Here is a 25620-nt window from a genome sequence, read left to right as displayed (position 1 = left end):
CAAACCGCTGGAAAGAAATTTCCTCGAGCCCTTTGAGTTGCCTGGCGCTCTGTAGAAGCCAGGCCATTTTCGCACTTTCTGTCAATAAAGTATAACTGGAGATAAAATTATTTTGAAAATCTAAGGGTATTTATAAAACAAACCTATGCAGGTCATTCTCAGTGTGGAGCTTTCTATTTTTGCTCTCAAGAATAAAAATATATACATCAATAAAGACATCATGCATTTGATCTCATGTTGGTAGTATGGGGACAAAATAATGTGCTCACGTGTTTTTACTTTTCAAGCATTCAGTACTGGGTTTATGTATCAAGATGTAAAGGATCTTATCAAAGGATGATTTACAGAAGATTACTTTTTTAAAGTAGACCTTTCTCCTTTATTTCTGATTTTCAGAATCAGAAAAATTTTCACTGTATAGTGATAGCTTGAATGCTTTTTGTTGCAGAAGTATTCTTCCTTGTTTTTTACGCCTTAAAAACATCAGGCATACCATTTTAGGGATTTTAGGATTTTAAATCTTACTGCTGTATTTAAAAAGACAACGTTTTGTCTCTTTTGCAAGAATGTACTTTTCCAAAACAATAAAAATCTTACCTTTATTTAGTTATCAGCACAATCAATTAAAAAAAAAAAAAAACATTTTGAGCAAGACCTAGAATTTTTGTTTGTTTTTCATTCCTCAGCTTCCATGCTGTTGACTCCATTGATACTGTTATTTCATTAGTTCTGTGCATGTGGTGGATATAATTCACACAGTAAGATTAAAGTTTCTTCTAAAGCTAGTTTGCTGATTGCTGACTGGTGATATATGTCGTAGAAATTAATCATTTTCTGAAGAAGTGTAGTTTTCTTTAGTGATTACAGAAACAGTCTAAACTACTAATTTAGACTAGGCAGCTCACTTTATTTAGATAAAGTTATGTGAAATGAGTCTTGCATGGCTTAAGGACAGCCAAAGCCCTTTCTCAAACTCCAAATCCCAAGGCAGAAAAAAACATGGGTTTGGGGCATTTTTCAGAAGTCATGCAGAATATTTGAAAACAAATAATAATTTCCCACATAACTGTTAAGAACAAAGTTATACCATAAGCATTTTTCCTTGGAGCTAATTTGGTTTTTTCTCTCTTCCAATTTTTCTGCAGGTCATGGTCTATGGGTATGGCAATATGGTGAGAAGAAGAAACCCATTTTTGATGTTCCAGGGCCCGATGGCAAATATTTGTCACCTGTTTTAGCTTCAGTATATTTATTTCTGACGATGATCATAGTGCTCCAGGTAATCAAGTTGTACATGCGGTCACCCCTGTTCCTAGCTGGCTGCAATAAAATTATATATGTCCAATATGTGTAGTACTCATTTTACCACTAGGGCATATAAGAAGTTAATTAAACACTAAAAAGATTCCAGAGGATTGTAATCAGTAGCACAGTGTCTGTTTGGAGGCCTGTCACTAGTGATGTCCCCCAGGGTTCAATACTGGGCCCAGTGTTCTTTAACTTACTCACCCATAACGTGTATGAAAGGCAGATGCCTCCTCAGTAAGTTCACTGACACCAAGCTGGGAGGAGTGGCTGATACCCTAGAGGGCTGTGCAGCCCTTCAGAAGAACCTTGGCAGGTTGGAGAGATGCTCAGAGGAGGACTGCCTGAAATTCAACAAAGGCAAGTGCAGGGTCCTGCACCTGGGGAGGAACAACCCCTGCACCTGGGGAGGAACCAGAAAACAAGCTTCACTCTTCCTACCTAGCCACTGTAGAACAACACCTCAAAGACTGAGGATGCCACTTGGGGTACAGTGTTCTGGTATGAAAATAAATTTTGTACTTTTTACTTAACAATTTTGTACTTTTTAACAGCTTTTCAGATAAATTTCTCTTAGCAAAACCGTATGTCAGCCAGGTAGCAAACTATGTTAAAAGTTTCTTAGTCCTGAAGAGAAATGTCTTAAATGGTGAAAGTGGTTAAGTTCAGAGAAATAAAAGAACCTCATGTCACTGAGATATATGGAAGTTTGCCTAGTGGGACACTGGAGGAGGTTGCTTTATTGGAGGCAGCAACTTGTTTATAAAGGGGAATGAAAAAGACTGTAAAAATAATTTTTACCCTGAGGGATTGGGTTATGATATTGGTTAAGAAAATTCACCACTGAATTCTTTAAACATCTACATTTCACTGTAGTTTTTGTTTAAATGACCACATTTTCCACTTATAGCCATGCTATAATTTCTCCCTCATATCTAATTGAGAAAACTGAAAAAAAATCTGCAGAGAAAAACTCAGGTACAAATTAGGTATTTTATGTAGTTTTAACAATCCTCAAGAAACAGTTGAAAATCTTTTCATCTCTCCTTCTTCAGCACTTATAAAATGTGATCTTTATTCAAATAATTTGCAGTACAAAAGTGAAGGCCAAATATATTGTTCCTGGGGAGAGATTAACATTTCTCTTTTTTTTTCTTGTGTTCCTGCAAAGTGAATTTGTAAACAGTCTATTATTTAGAACAAATTTATTCAATCCTTTCACATCTACAATATTCTGATTGTATGGTCTGATTTGGGTTGGGTTTTTTTTCTTTTCCTTCCCCAACTAGTTTAAAACTCAGCTTATTAATAAGCCTCAGAAATATTTGCTTCTGTCCATGTTTTGATAATCAGTTTTCTAGACATAATAATGCATTCCATTCACCATAGGTTTTCCTCATTTAACACAGTAAATAAAATCTTTAAACACGATAATAACTTCAGAGTAGATGTTTAAAGTACATAGCCTCTCTATGTTCCATTCTAGTACCAATTTAACTAGCTTTAACAACTGATTGTGTCTTTGCTTCTTTTTTCCCTAATTCTCCTTCCTTTTGTGTACTCTAGGTTCTGATTCCAATCTCTTTGTATGTATCTATTGAAATAGTTAAAATCTGCCAAGTGTACTTTATTCATCAAGATAAAGATTTATATGATGAAGAAACAGACTCTCAACTGCAGTGCCGAGCTTTAAATATCACAGAAGACTTGGGTCAGGTGCAGTTTATCTTTTCAGACAAGACTGGGACACTTACTGAAAACAAGATGGTTTTCCGAAGATGCACTGTTTCTGGAATAGAGTATTCCCATGATGATAACGGTGAGCTCATGGTCACGTTTTCTATCTAACAGCTGTACTTTGGGCAAACTGAAGTAGTCATAAAAGTTGCTGTAATCTTAAATCAAAAAGGAAAACAAAAGAAATTTAACAGCTGTTGTCAGATCAGTGTAATTCAATGGCTGTGTTCAGCTAGCAATGACAATCTTACCAGAGTGTTCTGTAATATCTACAGTATGTTGTTGAGACATTGAAAGCTTTTGGCTTTAGCTCCTGATGTAATAAAGCACTTGAGCACATGGCTGATGTAAGAAAATTGAGTGGTGCTGCTGGTATCCCACTTCTTTGGTGTGTTTGAAGCATACAGTGTAAAATGACCCCTTTTAAGCATACAGCCAGGTTAGAGTCTGATTGAGTATTTGCAATGAGATTATCCTTTTGTACTGAGAAAGAAATGCAGACAAAGATGCCAGTTTTCATATTAACAAGAAACATAATCTGATAGAATTGCATATTTTATGTTACTTTTGTCAGATTCTTTTCAGTGCTTCTGTGTGAAAAGTGTCTGTGTCAGGTATGTTTGCTCTATGAACACTGCAGTTGAGAGAATATCCACATTCAAGTATCAGCCTCTTAAAACAGTAAAAGATTACTGTTTTTCACAAGGCAATGTGAGCGTTGTCATCCCTGTATTATTTCTTCATCCTTTTAAAATTATCATTTCCTATTTTATGATGTTTGTAGTTTGTGTTATTTTTCTCTAATATGCTATCACTATAATTTTTGAAAAACAGATCTTAACTCTTCAAATCATATTCTGTATGCAGGAAAATGTTGATAGCTACAATATTCATGCTTGCAAAAAATTTCTTATTCTACACAACATATAAAGATCTCTGATTAGGAAGTTTTCTCAATGAACACTATAGAATTTCAGCTTACAAATAAGATACAGAATAAGATAAAGAATCAAAACAGACTGGGAACTCTAAAACATGCTTTAGAAAGATGACAAGATCTTAAACTGGAAAAAGATATTTTGAAGTAGTGGATTGTTCTTTTTTTTTCTCCTACTTTAAAGTAGTACTGAGACTTTAAATTTAAGGCATTTTTTATCAAGAAACTAGACTGTTGGGTAGTGTTACAAGTGTTACAGAAAGGACTTAGGGAGAACCTGTGACTTTCTACCTCTGTACAGTAGATAAGAAAGAGAAAAGAATTAGAGTATGTTACTGGATTCCTAAATCTGCTTGTGACACTCTGATTATTCATTCTTTTTTGCTTCTTCTCTGCCATTGATTGTTTGCTTGTTTATACTAATTTCAGAGTGTATTCTGATCCTCTCAATAATGATGTTGCTAATTAAAACAGTGCATAAAAGGTATTTTTATGAGCTTGGCATTATCTGATGATATGTCGGCTAAACTCAGGCCCTTAAGTTTGAGTGTTGAATATTCAGATCTTTTTTCTTCAGATGTAGTGAATTTAACAGAAATCTATGTTTGTGCATGCTTTCCTCTTATGATTTCATATTACAGTATAAAAGTTAATGAAAATAGAGTGAATGTCACTACAAACAAAAGTGTCAGATACAGAAACTGATTTTTTCAGTCATTCTCTTCACCTCTGGCTTTGTTTGGGCTTCATTGTAACTCCAGTCAGTATAAAATTTCTGACAAATACAATTTTTAAATTGACACAGAATATTGACACAACATTTTATTCTTTTGTTTTTTTTTCCCTCTAAGGAAAATAGGTCTTTCTCTATAATTCTTTATTTAAATAGTGATAATTTCTATTTATTTTGTTCTCTATAATCAGTATAAATACCACAATAAATACAATTCTTCTTTCAAGTATTTTGTTAGCTCTATTCTACAGCTTGATTTTATAACCATCTGTTATCTCTTCTGCTACTGAAGCCTTCTTGTTCAGATATGATAAAACGTCTATCACAGCTCTTTCTGGTTTTAGGGTGTGCATTAACAACATTTCATTGCTGTGTGCTTACTTGTAAATTATTTGTCAGCCACTTTTCTGTGTCTTATACCAGAGTATCTGAATTTCCTGCATATGCTGTAACTGATGCCACCCTGCTCTGCACTTCAGGTTTTGCTGAAGATTTAATGAAATAGAAAATTCTAAAATCTTTCACTTAGGCAGTGATCTGAGTCTGGCATATATGCTAGAAAATCAAGTAAAATGCATTTGCCTTTTTTGATCTGTTTCAAAGATGACACTACATCTTCACATATCCAAGTATTTTTTTCATGCACAGTGGTTTATTTCTTGGAATCAAACTTTGAGTAACGCTTTATATGAAGAAATTAATTTAAAGTTATTGTACAAGGGTCAAGATGCAAAAGCTGCCGATAAAAGGTCATTTTCCACTGTAAAAGTAGGTGTCTAAGGATGGACATAACCTTGCTCTGAGTGCTTTGGTTTAAGTTTGTTATTCTGCTATGGTGGGGTAGCAGTGCCTGTCATTCCAGTTGCTTGACCCTGCTCATGATAAGATCCTGGTTTCAGTTTTGGATAGCTGTACAAAACTTATAACTATTCTTTCAAATTTATCACGCCAGATGTTTGCCTCAGGCATAAATTTTAGGAGAGAAATTTTAGTTATAACAGCACCATTCAGCCATATCCAAGAACAAGGCTAAAACGTAGCAGACTTTTTTTCCCATGGCAAGATTTTCTGGCAAGTTTTCCACTGAAGTCAGTTGGAGGCCCTGTATTCTTGGGCTAAGCCAGGCACACACACAGAGCAGGAGAGTTATGTCTACACTGGCAAAATGAGGTCTGAAATTTCTGAACGTTTGAACTTTTATTCTCTTTTAAAGCATTTTTTCTGCATAATCTAGGACTACTGCATATCTGTTAATTACTCAACCAACAGATTGTGAATAGGTGTCATAAATTTTCTCTATGCTGCTTTATAAGCTCTTCTCCCTAAAATTTATTCACAGTTATGAGAAATTATCGCATTCTTTTCTGTTCTACCTAATTACTACACTGCATTTGACATTGTCATATCTCAGTTCCTTGCACTCAGGTAGTGCATTAAACAATGCACATGAGTTCCCTGACATGTAGATTGATCTTTCCCCTTCTTCCTCTCCCTATATATGCAGTACACAATTTTGGGGGGTTGGGGGCTACTTTAAAGGTGTATGCTATGCTGTGTTCAGTTTGGTGTATTTGAGGTGGCATGCCTTTTTCTTGAGTGATGGGAATATCCTTTTTTTCCTTGGAAATTCATACCACAAAGTTGTATAAATTCCCCATGTGAAAGGTGAACTTTATGATTATGAGGGAGAGTTCTGTTTTGCATCAGACATGGACATGTTAATTATGATTATCATCACAGAGGTTTATGCAGACCTTATGCAGGGTTGAAGCAATTATTACATGCTTTAACATAAAAACAGAAACCCTGTGTGAGACTTAATAAGTTTTAGGTATGACAAGCAAGTTTTCATGAATGTTCTGGAGAAAACATTTTCCTCCAGAATTCTTTATAAGCTCTAAGTTTCTTATGACTGGTGGATGGCGCTTTGCCCAGGAGTATTGCATTGTTTTAGTCTAGACAAGAGGTGACAAAAATATAAATAACAGAGGGCAATAAATTGCACTAGTGTGGGACAGAATCAGCTGGAGGTAGTACAAAGTATTGCTCATAGGTTCTGCTATGCAAGAGCTTTGCACTGAAGAGGAATCCAGGAATGTAGCATACGTAATAATAGTTCCATGATGGAAATGCTATGAAATACTCAATCACTGTTGAAGTCACTTACAGTATTTTGGTGGTGGATTATGCACTGATTTTTGGATCAAACTATGGGAATTTGCACTGCACATTTAGTTCCTGTGGAGACTATATTGACAAGGATTGACTATATTGACTAGTTACCTAATTGCTGATATTTGCATGGAGGATAATAATCTGATAAGTTTACAGTTCCTGGAGAAAATCAAACATTTGTGGTATGTAATTTATCAGATTTTTTTAGACATCTATGATGGTTCTCTTAATACATGCCTATTTCTCTCTCTGTGGTGTAGAATTCTCTGTACAGACAAAGATAATTCCCACCTCACATCTGTATGACTATTATCTTCTCCAAAGGTTCTTTTTGACTTGGCAGGGTGTTACTTCAAGAGCAGGGTATGTCATGGACCACTCCATGTAGAAAAATTATTGTCCCATTCATAAGTGTCCTGGGTATTTACAGAATACCCATTGGCACTATACTCTGCTTAAATCCCAGAATTACTCTTCCAATCAGTACTACTTTCTAGCCCAAAAGAATGTTAGCACAAAAAAAAAAAGAGAAAATGTGTTGTTTCCCTATATGTCAAATTGCATGGCCATACCAGCACTCTTCATTCAGGCTAGGAGACAGCTCCTAATAATTCTTAGAACTGGCTATGCCCCAAGGCTGCCTGCGAATCCCAGAGACAGTAGGTGCCCCAAAGCCCACGGTGCTTCTGAAAGTCCTTACATGATTTAGTTACAACCAGATGGTCTTGGCCTGACATTTGTCGTAGTTGTTTTCCAAATGCTGCATTAATCACCCTCTTGCCTATGTGATATGATCTCTGTTTTTCTAGTTTCAGCTACCCATTGTATGAAGCTGTTGACAAAACACAAATCTCCATGAATACAACCACACAAGTCTGAAAAATCTGAATTTTTCATTCTTTGAATTCCTCCCTCTTCCTTCCAATGACTGAAAAAAACTATAGACAACATAAGAATAAGAGAAGTTTATGGAAGTGAAGGCAGATGAGAAAAACCTCAGTGATTTTCTCTTGTTTAACAAAGTTTCTTAATCACTAAATTAATGGGAGAGAATGTTTCTTTCTGCTGTCCAGTTTTTCTTGATGAAGGTTGGCTAGCAACTAATTTTTACGGGAAAATACATCATGCTAAATTTTTTTTTTCCTAGATCAGGGGGCTGTTTTGTAGTGGAATTTTCTTATTCTTTTTGTGTGCTGTCATGAGAACATAGCCTGCATAGTCCAGCCATATTAGAGAATTTTTTTTTTTTAAGGCATAGAAATTGAAAAACCTTTTCCGTGAATGCAGTGGTTGCTTCCAAAGGGATTTCTCATCTGCTACCTTTAAAATCTGATGAGCTTCAGAAATCAGGATAGTTCATCTAGCCTTTCCTGGAAAGCTGAAAATCTTTAGCAGAACTGGGTGCTTCAAGGCATTCTGTGTAGCTTTTTTGTAGTTTCTCTTTACCTTTCTTACTGCTTTTTGAAAATTTCTAATTGGAACTAAGGAGAGAGCCAGTATGAGCAGATGTAGAACTCAGTACATAGAGAGTGCCCATTTTAAATCCTATAAAAGACAGAATAATTCACCCCTAGAGACAAGTACTGCTTCTCTCTAACTATATACCTACACTGACAATTTCTCTGAAAAATCTCAAGAAAAAAGGAATTACCTAAGGTTCTGAGTAAAGGGTTCTTAATAAAGAACTTAAGGTTATTAAGCCTCTGGGGATGTCAAAAGTTAGAGGAAGGGAAATCTTGTTGCTTTCTTATCTCAAGGTTTGCTCTTATGGGCAAGTTCTTACAAAGTAAATTAAGATTATGTTAGCCAACTTGTACAAATTTATAGCATTGTAGCTGCTTGTCTCAGTCTTTATGTAGACACTAGAGTGCACTTCAAAGTGAAATAAACTTGCACTTATAAAAAAATAAGGAAATAAGGTGGTGTGATGGTGTAAGTGCTGTACATACAGATTTACTTAGTGACAGTTCAGTAGCAGCCTTATTGACTGGTTTGAGGCAAAATTGAATTTTTCCATGGTGAAATAGTGCCCACACAATGACAACTTAAGTATTCTGGCTTAAGGGGTCTGCAGTTTTTTGCTGCTTGAAGGGAAATTCTTTACAGGTTCCCAATCTCACATTTCAAGTTAGTGGAACATCTGGCTGTGTGGCAACAGTGTCTCTGTCAGCCTGCAGAATGGACTTCTTGTCATAGAGCATATATGGCATGCAAGGAAAAACAGAAAAAAAAAACAAACAAACAAAAAAAAAAACCAAAATCAAAATTAAATTAATGAAAAGGATTTTTAAAATAAAAGAATTTATCTCCAAGAAGATAAAGAATTTTCTTCTCAATACCTGGCAGCTATTACAGGAGTTTTATTTATAGCTTCCTGCTATAAATGAAAGATAAAAAGGGTTATGAAAGATAAAAAGGGTTAATGGAATAAGTACTAACTGTTGTTTCTTCTTTGTGCCATAAATGTAAAGTGAAGTACAGGATAGTGAAATTTGACTTTCATAAATTGCATTGCTGTGTTACCAAAGTTGTTTGTGTCTATGCCCTTAATAAGAAACTGGATAGAAAAAAAGATCAAGGCCATCAATTTTCAGTGCTGAAACTGAAAAGTATCCCACAACAATGTCTCTCAGGTTATAATGTTCACAGGAAAAGGTTCTCAATTGGAGGGAGCTGAGTGGGTGGAGAGAACAGCATGTTCCCACAGAAGCACGCACTGCACAGCTGAAGCAGTGTGAACCTTAGCCATAGCATAACGACTGAACAGGGTTTCAGTATTTCTTTAAACTCCTTAATTCTTGCTGCATAATGTGTAAGACTGCACTTGAGAAAACATTGAAATGTGCTCAGGCTTGTTTTTTGTTGTTGCTGTCAGGTTTCCCTTGGTATAAACTGAAATAACACCATTTGTATCAAAAGAATTGCATTAGATTCGGTCAAATGAAATTCTAGTCTTGTTCCTACTTTCCCTTTTCCTCCTTTTTCTCAGGGGCAAGGACAATTAAATGGATGTGTTACAATAAAACCTGTATAGGGAGCAAGAGATAGCTATTATTATATAGACTAAAAAGAACCACGCTATCAGTGTAATGCTAATAAACAAACTGAGTGCTGCATTAGGAAACAGCTTTTGCTATGTTGAATAAACAAAATATGTTTAGATGTAATGCAAGAAAGAAGAAAGCAATGAGGAATCCAGAGATATGGTATGCAGGCATAACTCTGTATTGTTCATGAAATGCATTCTCTGGTTAACCATAGAATTTTTATACAGGGAATAAAATTATATTCAGTTCAGGATCTTTGAGGTCTTATATCTCAAGACATATTTTCAGAGCAGAAACCTAAAGTATATGTGATTATTAAAGAAAATACAGCCTTTTAAAAACACTCTACTTGGAAGAGAGTTGGACCAACTGAGTGGTACATTTTGCGAGGCTGACATAATTTTAACATCCCTTTCCATGTCAAGAGATGTTATCTCTTATGAGAAGAAGCAGCACAGATTTCTGTCAGCCTAGCATTCAAATGGCCAGCATCTATTGTGAAAATATTATCCCTATGGCACATCCAAACTTTTCTTATGCTTTCTTTTCCTGAGAGTGGCCATGTCCATATGCGGCACCAGCTCTGCTTGAGACTGGTTTTGCTGCTGAGGGCTCTAGAGAAAATGAGCCACAAAAATGTTTTTCTTATGATTGTTTAAATCTTAAATGTTGGTAAAGTGTGGAAAACCTTACTGCTGTGTCACCTTGAGCAATGTTTTTTCAGCCTGGGGTTAGCAGCGTGTAGCAAGGAGCCTGCAGAAGATCATGAAGGCAGAGGTTGCACTGTCTGACTGGGCACTGCCCTCACACAGGTCTCATCCCAGGGTGTACACTCCATCATACCTCCCCAGTGGACAGAAGGACAAAAGCCCTTCAGTGTGCTGCTCCATTCTGCTTCTTGAGGCATCATCTTAAATTAACATACTGTGATATCCACATGGCTCCTTCCTTCCTTCCTTCCTTCCTTCCTGCCTGCCTGCCTGCCTGCCTTCCTTCCGAACTCCCCTTCCCTTCCCTTCCCTTCCCTTCCCTTCCCTTCCCTTCCCTTCCCTTCCCTTCCCTTCCCTTCCCTTCCCTTCCCTTCCCTTCCCTTCCCTTCCCTTCCCTTCCCTTCCCTTCCCTTCCCTTCCCTTCCCTTCCCTTCCCTTCCCTTCCCTTCCCTTCCCTTCCCTTCCCTTCCCTTCCCTTCCCTTCCCTTCCCTTCCCTTCCCTTCCCTTCCCTTCCCTTCCCTTCCCTTCCCTTCCCTTCCCTTCCCTTCCCTTCCCTTCCTCCACAAGTTTCCCTTAAAAGGAACTGGTGTTCCTGGGGGAGCAGTGAGCAGTCTGGCTCTCCTCTTGATCCAGGCCCTGGATCTCTGCTTAGTAGGTGCTTCAATTCAGTTTGGGCCCTCAGTGTAGACTGCTTCTGATGTAGGCAAACCTATAATCACTTGAATTAAATCACACTGTACGGATATTTATTTCCACTGGGAACATACACAGAAGCTTACAGAGCAGAAGAAAGTGGGAATTAGTGGGCAAGAGTGATGGGAGAACTGCACTAGCTCAAAGCACATGCGTGAAATTGCAGGAAGCAGCCTTTGGAGGTGACATGAACTTCATTTACTTGCAGCTCATTACCATGCAACAGAAGGACCAAGGAGACCAGTGACCTCTCTTATTCTTTGAGCTGTCCTGTAGGTTCTGTAATACAAATCTGAGAACTAGGCAGGTACTGAAAGGATAAAGCATCAGTGCTGTGCTATTCTCTTGGAAGCCGTGTGGCACAAGGAGCAGCTGCCTACACAGCAGTGAACGTGATGTTGCTCAACCTCTTTCCCACCACATGACACAGAGGAACATGTGTCCCACCAAATTATGCTAATGAAGGAAACTCCCCAGTCATTCACCATTAGTCTACATCAGCCTCAGGACCTGGGCTGCAGGGCTCTATTCAAGCTGTGGGGCAGAAGTGAACTGCAGCGTGTCCTTTGTGTCTCCAAATGTGCTATGGTCCTTTCTACATCCATGGTCTGAATTTTTTGCCAGGAGGAGCCAGAGGGCAGTGGAGGACATTGCATACTTGGGCACAGAGTTAGAGCAGTGATCAGGTGAGCAGCCACAGCCAGGACTGAGAAACTCCCGTTTCCCAGATTTCAGACAAAGCCTATATAATGCAAGATTTTTCTCAGGAAGTATTTTGAAATAATTTGTTTGTTTGTTTGTTAAAGGCCTGAATAATTAACTTACATGCTAGTGATTTATCATTTGCTATGACAAAAATCTAATTTGTTACACCGGAGAATCGAGGCAAACTGAGCCACAAGTATGTAACTTGTACTGTATAATGTGGATTATTCGGAAAGCATAATGAAAAGCTTTTCAATGAATACATAATGAAGGAATAAGTAGATACCTGTTAGAGTGGCATTTGCCTGTCTAATGAATCACCCAGATTACCAAATGCCCATGGTCTTTAAGAATGAAAAAATATGTTATACATGAGTTAGAGCTAAACAGCCTGTCATTAGAGGGGCAGGATTCCACAGCTGTTTCACACTTCTGCTTTCTGTTTCCTTTTTTATTTCTGTATATCCAATTGCCAGGATTGTTTTCTAGCATTAATTGGCTTGGTGTAATACTTCACAGAGGAAGTATTCATCTAAAATATATAATTTGGAAAAACTCTTTCATTCTGTGTAAAACAGGAATTGGTCGCTGCAGCAGATCGTTTTAGGAACAAGTGTTGCAGTAGCTGAGGGTCCCCTGCTTTTCATCCTGCATGCTATATTGTCCTGTCTGTCATGTAGAGAAGAAGGGACAAGCTCCACAGTGGTTTTAACACTAGGCTAAGAGTCAAGAATCTGGGTTCATGTCTCCACTCTGCAGCAAATGTCCCTGATCTTAAGGAAGGCTTTAATGCTGTCTATACCTCATCTCTGTGGGTAAAACAAAGGCAGTAGTGCTCTGTAGGCATGCTGTTCTGGGTACATTTCAGGTGTCAGTAACTGGTACTCAGTAGATGTGACATTTTTGCTGGAAAATACTTTATTTGAAATTTGTGGTGGAAATGACAGGAAAAAATTCTGGTTTGTTTATTTCCTACTCAGATTTCAAGTGAAGACCAAATTATTTGGTTGATTTCATCAGGCAGAGCTGGAGAATAGTCTTCAGGGTTGCATTGAATTACTGCAGAGTTTAACTGCCTTTCAGAGAGAATGTGCTGATAAGGGAGGCAGTGCATTGTGTTACATTTCTAATTATGTTATCTGCATCCTCCATTAGATACTACCATTCAGTTAAGACTACATTATATCTCCTGGTAATGGAATCATTCATTATTACTGAGAAAGCACAGCATAATATTAAAATCAGATCACCTGAAAAAAAGTCACCATGTCCCTCTCCCTCTTTCTAAGCCACTTTTAACATATGCAACATTTGTCCCTCTTTGTTTTTACTCGATAGCCAAACGCTTAGCAATGTACCAAGAACCTGATTCAGAAGAAGAAGAGGCAGCCCCAAAAGGAGGAACTCTGTCCCAGCGTGACAGTATCTGCAGCCATCAGAGCATCAAAGTGATACACCGGAGCCAGAGCACCAAAACCCACCGGCGCACAGGTAGCAGAGCTGAAGCAAAAAGAGCAAGCATACTCTCAAAGCACACTGCATTCAGTAGCCCAATGGTAAGTCATGAGAACTAAATGCACAGTGTCCTGTACGTTGTAATAGAACCATGTCCCGGAAAGGAAAAATCTGTAGCACATTGTGTGACTCTTTATAGATTTCATCTTGGTGTTTTTACTTCTGTAGTCACAGCTGTTTGTACAAAAACAATGAAGTGTTGACATAGAGCTTATCTAAATGCCTTGCCTGTGCGAACAAGCTGAAGGTAAAGACAATCTGAAATGTTGGTTTTAGTTATAGTTTGATTTTGTAAAAAAAATATATGTCTTCCTTTTATGTACAGAAGTTGAGAATAGCATTGAGGTCAAGGATTCAAATAGTTCTGCATATGCAAATTCTTTTCTCTTTTGTCAGAGGATTTTAAAACTATCAAGTGCTGGCATGGACACCATGTATTACAATTCTTAGACACTGTTAACATACACCATAGCATAGTTTTTAGTGTGTTTCAGTGGTTATCAGTCAACTGCATGTGTTGTATTTTAAAAACTAAACATCTTTACATTTCAAAATGTTGGTGACTTTACAACTTCATTTGGTTTATTTTTATACTGTTGTAACTCTGTCTAAGTTTTACATCAGCTAAATGGTAATAAGAGGAGAGAGGAGCCAAGTTGTGTCTATTCAGGGGTTTTGCATTGTTCCACTGTTGACACAAATTCACCCTTAAAGCAAATTACAAATATAGACAAAGAAAGATGCTGCTTGCACTGGTGGAATTCCTTGATTTCAGTCAAGAAGAGTAAGCTCTTTTGATAAAATTCCAAGCTGCAGTTTTTATACATGGAGTTCTTTGGTTGCTTGTATTCATCAGCTGCTGAGCATCAAGAGATAAAATTCTACTGAGAAAAGAGGCTTAGATCAGTTTATTTTTAATCTTTTGTATCCTTGCCTCCCTCTGTGTTACAAAATACTGGAGTTTACTCTGACAAGAATTATATTAAATAAGTGGAAAATACTGATGAAATAGAGTTGAAAGGGCTCAATGTTTCAGTGTAAAAAACCCTCATGAATTAACTTCAAATGTGTGGATGGTTGTTGTTCTCTAAGAAACAATTGAAGATGGCTTCATTTTCTTGTGCTGATGGAAAGCCAAATTTTAAATGTCATTGTTGTCTATTTTTTACCATACCTCTGGTCTCTGCAGTGTACCATACTTTAGAATTAGATAATAAATGTCTTGAAATAAACAGGAAAGAGGGAGGAAAATTAGGATCTAACTGTTCTCCTTTCCACTACCTCCAAAGTAGATAAATATTGCTGCTATAAATATTTCACATCATTTCTACCAGTAGGCTCATTGTTAACTGTTTATTGTCTAGAATGGGTGTGTTGCAGTTTTCTCCACCTCTACTCTGTGGTGTAAGGCCACCCCAAAACTCTTGATATTGACACTGCTTTGGATGCTTTAATTGCATGTTGCTGCTTTGGAAATGTAGAAGCACAGATATTAATCACTGGTATTTGTTACTAGGAGAAGGACATCACACCTGACCCAAGGTTGTTAGAAAAGGTGAATGAATGTGCAAAGCATCTGGAGGTCATGAGGAGCCACGAACAGCCATTGTCCCATCTGAGTCCAGAACTATGCGACGTTTTCGACTTCTTCATAGCTTTGACTATATGTAACACAGTCGTGGTTACTGCACCGAATCAGCCCCGACAGAAGGTAAGTTAAAGAAAAAGGAGAAGAGAGTTCAGGCTTCTTTTGCCTTGATACTAAATTATCTGGTAAGCTAGGGAAACTAAAACCTGTTCTAGTGAGAAACAGCTAGAGTAAGTTGTGATGACTTGTAGAACCACTGTGTGACTGAGTGAGTTTAATAATGCATTAGCTGAATGAAGCATGTCAGCTATTTCACTTGCCTCCATGGCAAGATATGCTTTCATTGACAATTTCAAGATACTTCTGAAACTCTCCTGATTTCTTGCACTGTAATTTATTCATTTAATAAGCATAAATATGTAAGTATGTGCGGAAGCTAATGTGTAAATGTGCAAAACTTACCAGAAAGGGATATAAGCTGTCAGTGAATAAATATTTCATATATGTGGATTAAATTAAGAAAAGGGTGAGATATTTTTTTAAAGTTTAAAAAGAGAAATAAATTTGAAAAACATCACTTAAAACTTTCAAATTATGTAAAAGAGACATCTTAAGCTCATTATGAGAAATAATGATCGTTAGTGCTTAAATTGGCGTTTAACTAGTGTCATTGATGAATGAGAATTTCAAAAACGCATTCCCAAGATGATCTGTAAGACAAAACTATAATGGAATGTAATATTAAAGCTTGCCAACAGCTGGAATTTCCATTCTGGAGAAAATTCTGCAATTTGCTTCTGTTCCAGATTGGAATAAAAAGTGAACTAGTCTGCAAAATTATGTGGTTTTGTGCCAAGGAAACATTTGGAGAATGTTCAGTTCTGCTGTTTCAGGAATGCTACACTTACACAATAATATAATATATATTACTATGAATATGCTATTACTAGTATTGCTACTGTATCTTTAGAACAGATTTGTGTGAACTGAGATGAATGATAAGTCTGAAGCAAAATGCTTCAATGCTGAAAGCAACGGGGGAAATTACTTATCGCAACATGTGTCTTTTAAGAATATTTTCAACATTGGCATATTCTCATTAAACTTGAGATACCACCCTTCTCAATAGAAAAATACTGCATTAACTTTTTTTTCACTACCTTCACTGATTATGCTCGAAGGATGACAAGTTCATACTAAGCTTTTAGTATGCACTGCTGATGGTGGTGGTGCAACACTGATAGACTATCCATTAGTCATATCTGAGGTGAAAGAAGAAAAAACTGTTTTAATACAAATATATGTGCTTTCATACATAGGTATAATTCTGAAATTCTAGTGAGTTATTTTGTTGTTCTAGAGTCAGTGTTGTCCATTTACTTTCCTTTCTCAAAATACAAATACCATTACTTTTTGCCCTCGAAGAAATTTTACTCTTTAGTTGCAGATGCTTAGACTGACTATCAGTGTCAGAATTCTTGTACGGCTTTTCTTTGACATTTGTTTATTGGTGGGTTTTCTTCATCTCAAGTTTAGAGACCGATTTGAACTAAAATCTCCAGTAAAAACCATTGAAGACTTCATACGAAGATTCACTCCAAGTCGCTTGACCTCTGGATCTAACAGCAGCAGTTCCTCTAGCCTAGCTACAAGCAAATCAATGCACAGATTTGGTCTAAGCACGCTTTCGTCTACATCTACAGATAGCACTTTATTAAAACTGGAAGAGAAGCTGGCATACTCTGCACAGATGAATAACAATGGCTACAGCTCCCAGCAAGGCAGGACGGCTTTGGGGGGTGCACCTGAGGAAGGAGAACTCCGTTATGAAGCAGAGAGTCCAGATGAAGCTGCTCTCGTCTATGCAGCAAGGGCATATAACTGTTCTCTGGTTGGAAGGCTGTCTGACCAGGTATCAGTGGAGCTACCTCACCTGGGAACCTTAAGCTTTGAAGTATTACATACATTGGGCTTTGATTCCGTCAGGAAGAGGATGTCAGTAGTGGTCAGGCATCCTCTCACAGATGAAATAAATGTTTACACTAAAGGAGCAGATTCAGTTGTTATGGATCTTCTTCTCCCCTGCTCTTCAGGTACACCTCTTCCTTACCTTTGGGGGGTTGGGAAGCAGTTAGTTGCTGAAGATCTCATCATATCTTACTGCCTTGTCTAGCAAGTAGACTTGCCTGCTTTTCATTTTGTAGAATGGCAACCATTACCCTTTTTTTATAATACTTTGTAATTATTGTAAATTTGCTGTAACAAATTACTGGTTCCTTACCTCACAAGAATGAATGAAGATCATTTCTGTAGAAGATCTTCTACCAGCAAGGTTTATTTTAAAGGAATTTCTTACAACTCAGCCAACGCAATTTACATTTCTTTATAAAAACCTGCCTGGCAGTGCTTGGACAGTTGCGTGTTTTATATGAAACTGAAGTACTTTTTATTGCTGCTTTCCTCTCTTTCATTTGTAAGTCCTTACATCCTTTTGCTGAAAAAGTTGCATTAAGCAGCACATTTTTTTGTGTTTAACTATGATGCTAAAGGGCAATGTGAATCAATCAGCCATCAAAACAGAAAGGTTGTGGCAAGGCGGAGAGATGCTGTTCCGACAAGAAATCTTGGCTTCAAATCCATCATTGACTAGCAAGCAGTAGACATGTAGCTGTGAACATGGAATTTCCCTAAAGCATGGAGAATTATCCAGCACCCAAATATCCTAGGAAGCAGGGACAACTTTAAATAGCTAATTGTAAATCAGTTGATTTCAAGAAGAATCCTGTAAGTTTTCAGAAGTTAGAGGAGACTCATGGGTTTTAGTTTGCATTAATCAGTTTGCATCTAATTTACTGTATTTTCAACACTGAATTTCATGTAGTGTTTAAAGATTACCCCAATATGAATGGACAGAACCCCAAAGTGCTAGAGGTACTTCCCATGTTTCACTAAAGCATTGACTTTGTGGTTACTTTGACATTAGTTGGAGTAAACAATTGTGAAAGGATTATACTGTGTAATTTTAGTTTAATGAAACACAGAAAAAATGTTGGCATTAGTTTTCTGGTTTCAGCCATATAAATCAAAGCTGAGCCAAAAAAATTAAGAACAACTTGACCTTAACTAACAACAAAGTATTCACGAATCATTTTCTAGCAAAGATCTGATATCACAGAAGGCACGTAGAACATCTATGGAAACTTCTTTCCTTCCAACCTACTAATAGAGAATTTTTAGCACTGAAAATTTCTAATGCCAAGAAAAATAATGATTGGAAATGAGTTCTCAGAATGAGAACTGAGCATTTAGCAAAGAAAAAATATTTTATGCCTGTTCTTAAATTTTTTTTGCCACCATATAACAGACTGTGTTCAAAGCTGCAATGTCCATAGACTCAATGGATTAAGGAATTTTCAGGGAAATTTCAGGCAGGTCTAGGACCCACCTAGGTAAAAACAGTAAGGCCAGTTAGAAAATTAAAAAATGGCGACATTATTAAAGGTGATATATGTCAGAGAAGAAGAAGCAGAGTTCCTGAAGGTCACTGTGGGAATGAGCAGTGTCTGTAGCTGGGCAAATCCGCCATCATTACAGGCAAGCAAATTGAAAGTGGTTCTGAAATTGTGCAGGAAGTTTTTTGTTTTGATTTGGGTTTTTTGTTTGTTTGGGGTTTCTTTAGCCCATATTGAACTATGAGTTCTGGTGTGCTTTGCTTTTGCAAGCAATGTGAAGTGCAGCCACTAGAACACCATAAGCAGTTCCCCTTGTTTTTTCTAGTCCTCTTAAGCCCCTGCTGGCTTCAGTAATTTGTATGTTTCAGCAGATCTGTCTGGAAAGCATTTGACATTTCTCTTGAGCATCTTTCACGCCTGAAACTGAATTAGCTGTCTCTGCTCACAGTATCCTAGTGTCAATGGATGTAGAGGGAGCCTCAAAAGATTTATGCTGTGGCTGTTAACTATATTGTGGGATCTGTTGTTGGTTTTATCCAGTTCACTGGTGATGGTGGAATACGTGTGTGAGAGAAGATGTAATGCTACAAGAATTCAGTCACTTATAATTTAAGGAAATTACTAAAAAGTGAATGGATACGACAACTAATCCCACAACTTGGTCTATGCTATCTTAGTGCTTCAGGGGCATGTGAACTGTGCACTGGTCAAGTGTGTGTCTTGAGACTTGTGCCCTTAGACTGAAGGACCAAGGCAGCACCATGTCTGTAAACTCCCAGCTCAAACACTACATGGCATGAAACAAAGATTCCTGTTTGGAAGGAAGAGTATTTTAGAATATGATGAGAGAAACAGCCTGAAATTAGAAGCAGAAGTATTATGTTTTAGCTTCCTTTCCTTAGGAAAGCATTAATTGTCACGAGCCTCAAAATTTTAATATATTATGAATTGACTCTATTTGCTCTGCCTGTATATCTAGTTAAGACTGTGGAACCTAGTGTATTCTGACAGCAAACAGATATTTCCAAAAGCCTTGAAATTATTCCCAAGAGTGTATTGTTTTTACTTTATCTCAACAGTCACCATGTTCATAAATAAGATAGCTACTGTTTGAGTCAATATCCAGCTTGTACAGGAGCTGTGAACATAAATCATTGAGAAAACAATGACTGCATTGGCTTTCTGCAGCTTGAGATTATGGAAGGAAATAAAGAAGCAGAAGGCCACTAGCTCTCTATCATTCTTCTGGAGGAGACTTCCTTGCTGTTTTTCACTGACATGTGGTCACACTGCTCAGAGCAGACACTGCATCCCAGCTAAAAAAAAAATCTCCACAACTGGGTTTTGTCTGCAAGAGATTCCTTCCCTCCTTCTAACTTCTGAGCACAAGATAAATCTGAGGGTAGGACTGATGAGGCACATGAACAGCTGTAAGGGTCTTTAGCCTTCATTGATATGCTGGAAATGAGAACTTGCACAGTAAATAGTATACATATCTCTACTTGTAGAGAGTTGCTGTCTTGTTCATTGAAGGAGGTATGAGCATTTAACGTTATGATCACTGCATTAGCACCTGTGGTATTCAGACAGCTCTGAAGTGATTAACACCACTTAACCTTAAAGGGATAGAAACAGCTTTTGATCTGTTTAAGCACCTATTGAAGTTTGAATCATTTGAAGTCAGTAAGCCACTGAAATAGCCACTCCCATAAGATGATTTCATGTGGGATATGCAAAAAATATGGTATTTTTCTCTAGAATGTTAATGTATCACAATAAATTGGGAAGAATGCTTGCCTGCTTCATTGTTCTAAAGTTAAAAAAAACTCACTAATACAAGAAGCCTCGAAGAAGGTTTGCTGCAGTACTTCTCCCAGGAAAAAAAAAATTCTTATATTATACAGCAAATGTGCCAGAAAGGTTATAATGCACTAATGGAAAAGTAGCAAAATGAAACTGTGTTAGGCTGCTGGTTCCTTATATGCATATTTCCATATATAGTGTAAGAAAAGGCTTTCCAATTGCAAATAATACTTGTAAGGATGTCCTTCTGGGATAATATATCTGTATTGTCCCTTTGGGACAATCAACGGTTATAGCATAGGTAGTATTAATAGGTAGATGAACAGGCCCATGAGAATATTCCTACCAGCCAATAGAATATTCCTATCAGTAAAGTCACCACATGACCTTAATCAGATGGAGCTGAAATGAACATATGCAGGAAATACCACAATCTTCACAGAGTCCCTTAAGAGCAACTGTGTACATATACTCCCAGCTTTGCAGACCTAGAGAGGACAGAAAAGTCTTTAAAGGTGAGAAAATAGCTGTACAGTGAGTTAAATGTTCTGATACATGGTTGAGATAAATGGAACAAAACCCAGAATATTTGGATTCCAAACTCACAGTTCCCTTATTTCTACAAAATCAGTACATGTATGTGTTTCTGCTGGAGCATCTGAAGGCCCAATTGTGCACTCTGCTGCTGTATAAATATGAGAGTGCTGAATGCTATGTAACTTTATAGACAGACTGATATACATATGCAGTCAGTATATAGCAAGATCAAAATCAGTATGAGTGCACACTGGGTAAATGGGCACTGAAAAGTACAAACAGTAAGACACTTATGCCATCTAATTTATATACCTGTATTAAGTGCTTAATATAATGGCATAGTGCCCATAGGCTCTCAGTATGAGAAGTGAGCACATTCATTCAGTGCTGTATGTAGTAGGTCTCTCAAGGTGCCCAGACTTTGGGTGAGGAGTGGTCACCTGACTCAGTGACTGGTTACTGTGCAAGTACCAGTAACTCAAATATTGAACTTAGGAACAGCTCCAGTTACAAGAATTATATCATTCTACATTCCCCGAAAGTATTCAGACCTTAGTAAAAAAAAAGTGTATCACATCAGGGAGTAGGAAAACCTGCCAGAAGGTACTAGTCATTCTCACTCAATGGTTCCAATCTAAAAATTTACCCCCTTGTACTTAAGTGCTAACCTTGAAATTCATATTATTAAAGATTGCTACTACAGTACCTTTTTTATTAACTTGTCTTGATCCTAGATGATAAAAAAGATGAATTATCACTTGTTTTTAATTTTTGGAGACATCATTTCATGTAATAAGATGGAACAAAATGTGCTGCCATCATATTTAGTACTCTATGTTGACCACAGAGTGAGCACACTGCACCAGTCCCAACTAAGTAGAGAAAAGAAACAGATGCTCAGTCCTCATTTTGAGTAGTTACACATGGCTTTAAGTGAAGGTTCCACTTAAAAGCTAAGTGGAAGTTTTGCTGAGGCATCCGAGGTAGAAGCTAGCTGTGCGGTCTGCAAGTGCAAATTCTCTCTAAATGAAAGCACAGTCACACCCAGAACTTCTTGCCTTGATTCAGGCTGATAGGAACTATCAGTACAGCAGTAACAGACAAAAGGACCTTCGTGCCCTTAGATATACAAACCAGAGCACTGTTTCCACTTCTTTCGAGATATTAGCCTTGGTGGAAGACTGAGTGCTATTTTTAAGTGTTGTTTTTCTGCACATGAGGAGCTGTGGAGAAGCAGAAAACATTTGCTGGTAGTGTATTTGAAATCATACTTCTCTTTCTGACAGTATTGTTTGCTGTGAAGATTATCATGGTATCTTAAAATACTCAGGTGAAAGAAACACTTAAGTAAAAAAAATAAGGTCTTTCTCACATACATTCACAGTGACTTTTTTGAAGAAGGAAGACAGAAAAAAGAACAAAAAGACTTTTTTAAAAAAAAAAATTGAATGTTTTACTTGAGTTTCCCAGGAAATATCAACACCTCTTTAAAAGTATTAAAGTGCTGGTACAGTGAGCACTGTATACAAGTTTTTATTCTCTGAGGCAATTCAGCTGCTGTTATTTTTCAACAAGTAATTTATGGTTTTATTCTTATCTAGATGACCCTCGGGGCAAACATCAAAAAAAAATCCGAAGCAAAACCCAGAATTACCTTAATCTTTATGCTGTAGATGGGCTGCGAACCCTCTGTATTGCAAAAAGAGTAAGTAAATGCAGGCTTTTAGTTTGCTTTTAAGGAGAGTCTTTACAAAGATTACTGAAGGTATTTATTATTTTATTGTTCTTGATTCATAACTTCTTTTTCATTTTATTCAGTAAAGTATGAATGCCTTTGCATCATATTGACTGTGCCCTCACATACTCTTTGTAATAGGTTCTCAGCAAGGAAGAGTATGGCTGTTGGTTAAAAACTCATTTAGAAGCAGAATCCTCTATTGAAAATCGCGAAGAACTTCTGTTTCAGTCAGCACTGAGGATAGAGAAGAATCTGCATCTGCTAGGTAATGAAATGAGAGCTGGACATGAAATTAAAATGTGATAAAAATTCTGAAAGCTTGGCTATGAAATCTTTCCCTTAAATTGTTTCTGACAGTATAGAAATTGGCTTTCGTGGGACTTTATCATGGCTGTCATGTGCAGGACCACAAAGGAATAGGATATAATTAACGTAAAAGATATACCCTGTTTTCCTTGCTTCTGCCAACATTTTATCACTAGTGAAATAAGTGGAGTAATACCAGGGATGAATTTGACACAATATCCTAAATGTGAACTGCTTCTCTAAAGAAGAGGAGGACTTGACCCAAGCTGTCCACAGAATTTCATTAGTTCAGTGCTGCTTTAACATGTCAGAGACTTCCCTGACTCGAGGGGCACCAGAGACACACACAAAGCAAAGCTCACAAATTGCATCTGTGGGAGGCATTAACTTTCACATACATCAGGTTCAGCACATGCACTTGGGACCTGTGTATTCTGTGGCAAGCGGTTGCAGTTAAAATCAGTGTATGTAAAAAGTATTGCAAGAGCTGAATCATACTCTTTTGAGTTGAGATGTTGAAAGACCTTCACTAATTACCAGTATGCCTGTCTCTGGGAGACAGATCCACCTCACCCAACTTTTAATGTGTCTACTACAGATCTCTAAGGCTCGACATATAACCAGTGGGGAGACAAAAAAATTGTAGTTCATTTGGTCTGACTTAGATATCTGCTTTAGGATTAGATGAATCATGCCCTTGAAGTGTCTGGTTCTCTTCCCTGACTTAAAGGGGGGCATGAGTTGTCTAATTCAGACCAGAGTAATCAATTTCCCACCATGGGTGTACCTGTTGGCTCTGGCTGCAGTCTGAGCTAAAAAAAAAAAAAAAAAAGAAAAAAGGAAAAAAAAAGTGAAATTGAGCTGACAGACAAATAAGCTCTGGCCAGAAGTAAACTATCAGTTCAATCATTCCCCAAGAACCTCATACTGTAGTTTGTAGCTTGGAATGATCAGTCATCATTAGGTTGTGAGAATAAAAATTCAGTCTGGAATATATTTTTCTTTATTTAGATATCAATAGCTTTCCCAGCGTTGCCCTAAGAATGTGTTTTCGTGCTGTTAATGTTTTTTTCCAAGGAAGAACCATAGAATAAATAATTAGCTGAGAAAAGTTTGTTTTGTTTTTCAGGTAATTTGCATGTCTGTCACTTCCTCATTTGCTAGTGGCAGGGCTTGCATTTCCTCACGTTGAAGTCTCTCTGACACTCAGTGGAGCACTGATGTACCAGTGGTGACACTGAGCTTGGTCCTGAGTGGCTTTTTGCCACTTTTCATATATATGAAAATCTTGTCTCAGTCAATTATTTATGTAAGTGAAAAACAGATACCCAGTCACTTATAACAGGTAGAAAGATGCATTGAAAACATGAAAATACACATTTTGCTCTCATGTCATGGTCAAAAGATTTGTGATTTATTCTCTGCTGTATCTCATTTGGTCACCAGCATCTTTCTGCAAGAGCAAAGAGCAGCAACAAGGCACTAAAAGGTTTATGTTTGCAGTCTAATCAGCTGTTGCCAAGCTGCAGTCCTGCTGTTAGTCCCCTTTAAAAGAGGAATTTCTAGTGCTAAGAAAAGGCAGTTAAGACCTTTAGGAACTGAAATTATTTCCAAGAACCAATAGCTCCTCTAGCAACATTCAGCAGAAATGACGTAGATATAGAGCATAGAGACAATAAGCCTTGTAAACCTCTGGGGAGTAGCATCTGGTTGCTTTTGACATTTTGAATTCTGAATTTGTTGTTAATGTTAATGCAACTATTTACCACAGCTACTTTCCTTTCTTCTTCCTCAATACCCCCAAAATGCTGCCCAAATCTTGCAACCATTGGTAGTTTAGCTGTCTCCCAGTAAAAGCTGGTCTGGTTGTTTTGGGTTTTGTTTTTGGGGTTTTTTTTGGTTTTTTTTTTTTTTTTCTGTAATCTAAGCTTGAAATGTAAGGGCAACCCTAGATGTTCATTTAATATGGAATATTTTTATTTTTTTATATGCTTAGGTGCAACTGGCATAGAGGACCGTTTGCAGGATGGTGTTCCAGAAACTATTGCAAGCTTGCGCAAAGCTGGGTTGCAGATTTGGGTTCTTACTGGAGACAAGCAAGAAACAGCTGTTAATATTGCATATGCCTGCAAGCTACTTGATCACGATGAAGAAATCATCACTTTGAATGCTGAATCACCAGTAAGCAGATCCAATATACAAGTTGACTAATTAACTAGTTTTGCTTTATTTACAACTTGTATAATTAAAAGTTTGATGGCTTTTTTCCTTTTTCCTTTTTCTTTTTTTTTGCTTCTTTTCCTGCTTCATCTATAATTTTCAGGTAGGACATGTCTTTGAATATTTTTCAGTGAATTGTGCTTCTAAACCATAGCATCATGTATCATAACCTTACTGAAAACATGTAACTGTGTAGTGAACTCCACCATGAATGAAAATATGCCATAGCAGCATAAATCACTTTCTGCAGTATGCATTCTCAAAACATCCCTATTTCTGTGTATTGGCACTAATGGGTCTAAAAAGCAACCTGTTATTATGGGTCTAAAAGCAACCTGTTAAGTGCATGTTGAGAAAGAAAGCAACTGATAACCTGTTGAGAATTCGTGCTTTATTTTATGCCACTGAAATGTAGTAT

The 25620-nt window shown here is 37.3% G+C and overlaps 1 protein-coding gene across 1 annotated transcript in view; it reads left to right on the top strand.

Moving 5' to 3' along the window:
- Positions 1-25620, top strand: part of ATP10A (ATPase phospholipid transporting 10A (putative)) — a 110950-nt gene that overhangs the window by 68787 nt on the left and 16543 nt on the right. Inside the window, exons 6-13 of the mRNA XM_053971582.1 lie at positions 1146-1279; positions 2872-3124; positions 13382-13599; positions 15075-15269; positions 16678-17239; positions 22540-22643; positions 22815-22941; positions 24979-25163. Coding sequence (XP_053827557.1) covers positions 1146-1279; positions 2872-3124; positions 13382-13599; positions 15075-15269; positions 16678-17239; positions 22540-22643; positions 22815-22941; positions 24979-25163 — 1778 coding nt within the window. The remainder of the gene's footprint in view (positions 1-1145; positions 1280-2871; positions 3125-13381; positions 13600-15074; positions 15270-16677; positions 17240-22539; positions 22644-22814; positions 22942-24978; positions 25164-25620) is intronic.

Source organism: Vidua macroura, chromosome 2 (genome assembly GCF_024509145.1).
Source record: "Vidua macroura isolate BioBank_ID:100142 chromosome 2, ASM2450914v1, whole genome shotgun sequence".
Lineage (NCBI taxonomy): Eukaryota > Metazoa > Chordata > Aves > Passeriformes > Viduidae > Vidua > Vidua macroura.
This window is presented reverse-complemented; position numbering and strand designations above follow the sequence as displayed.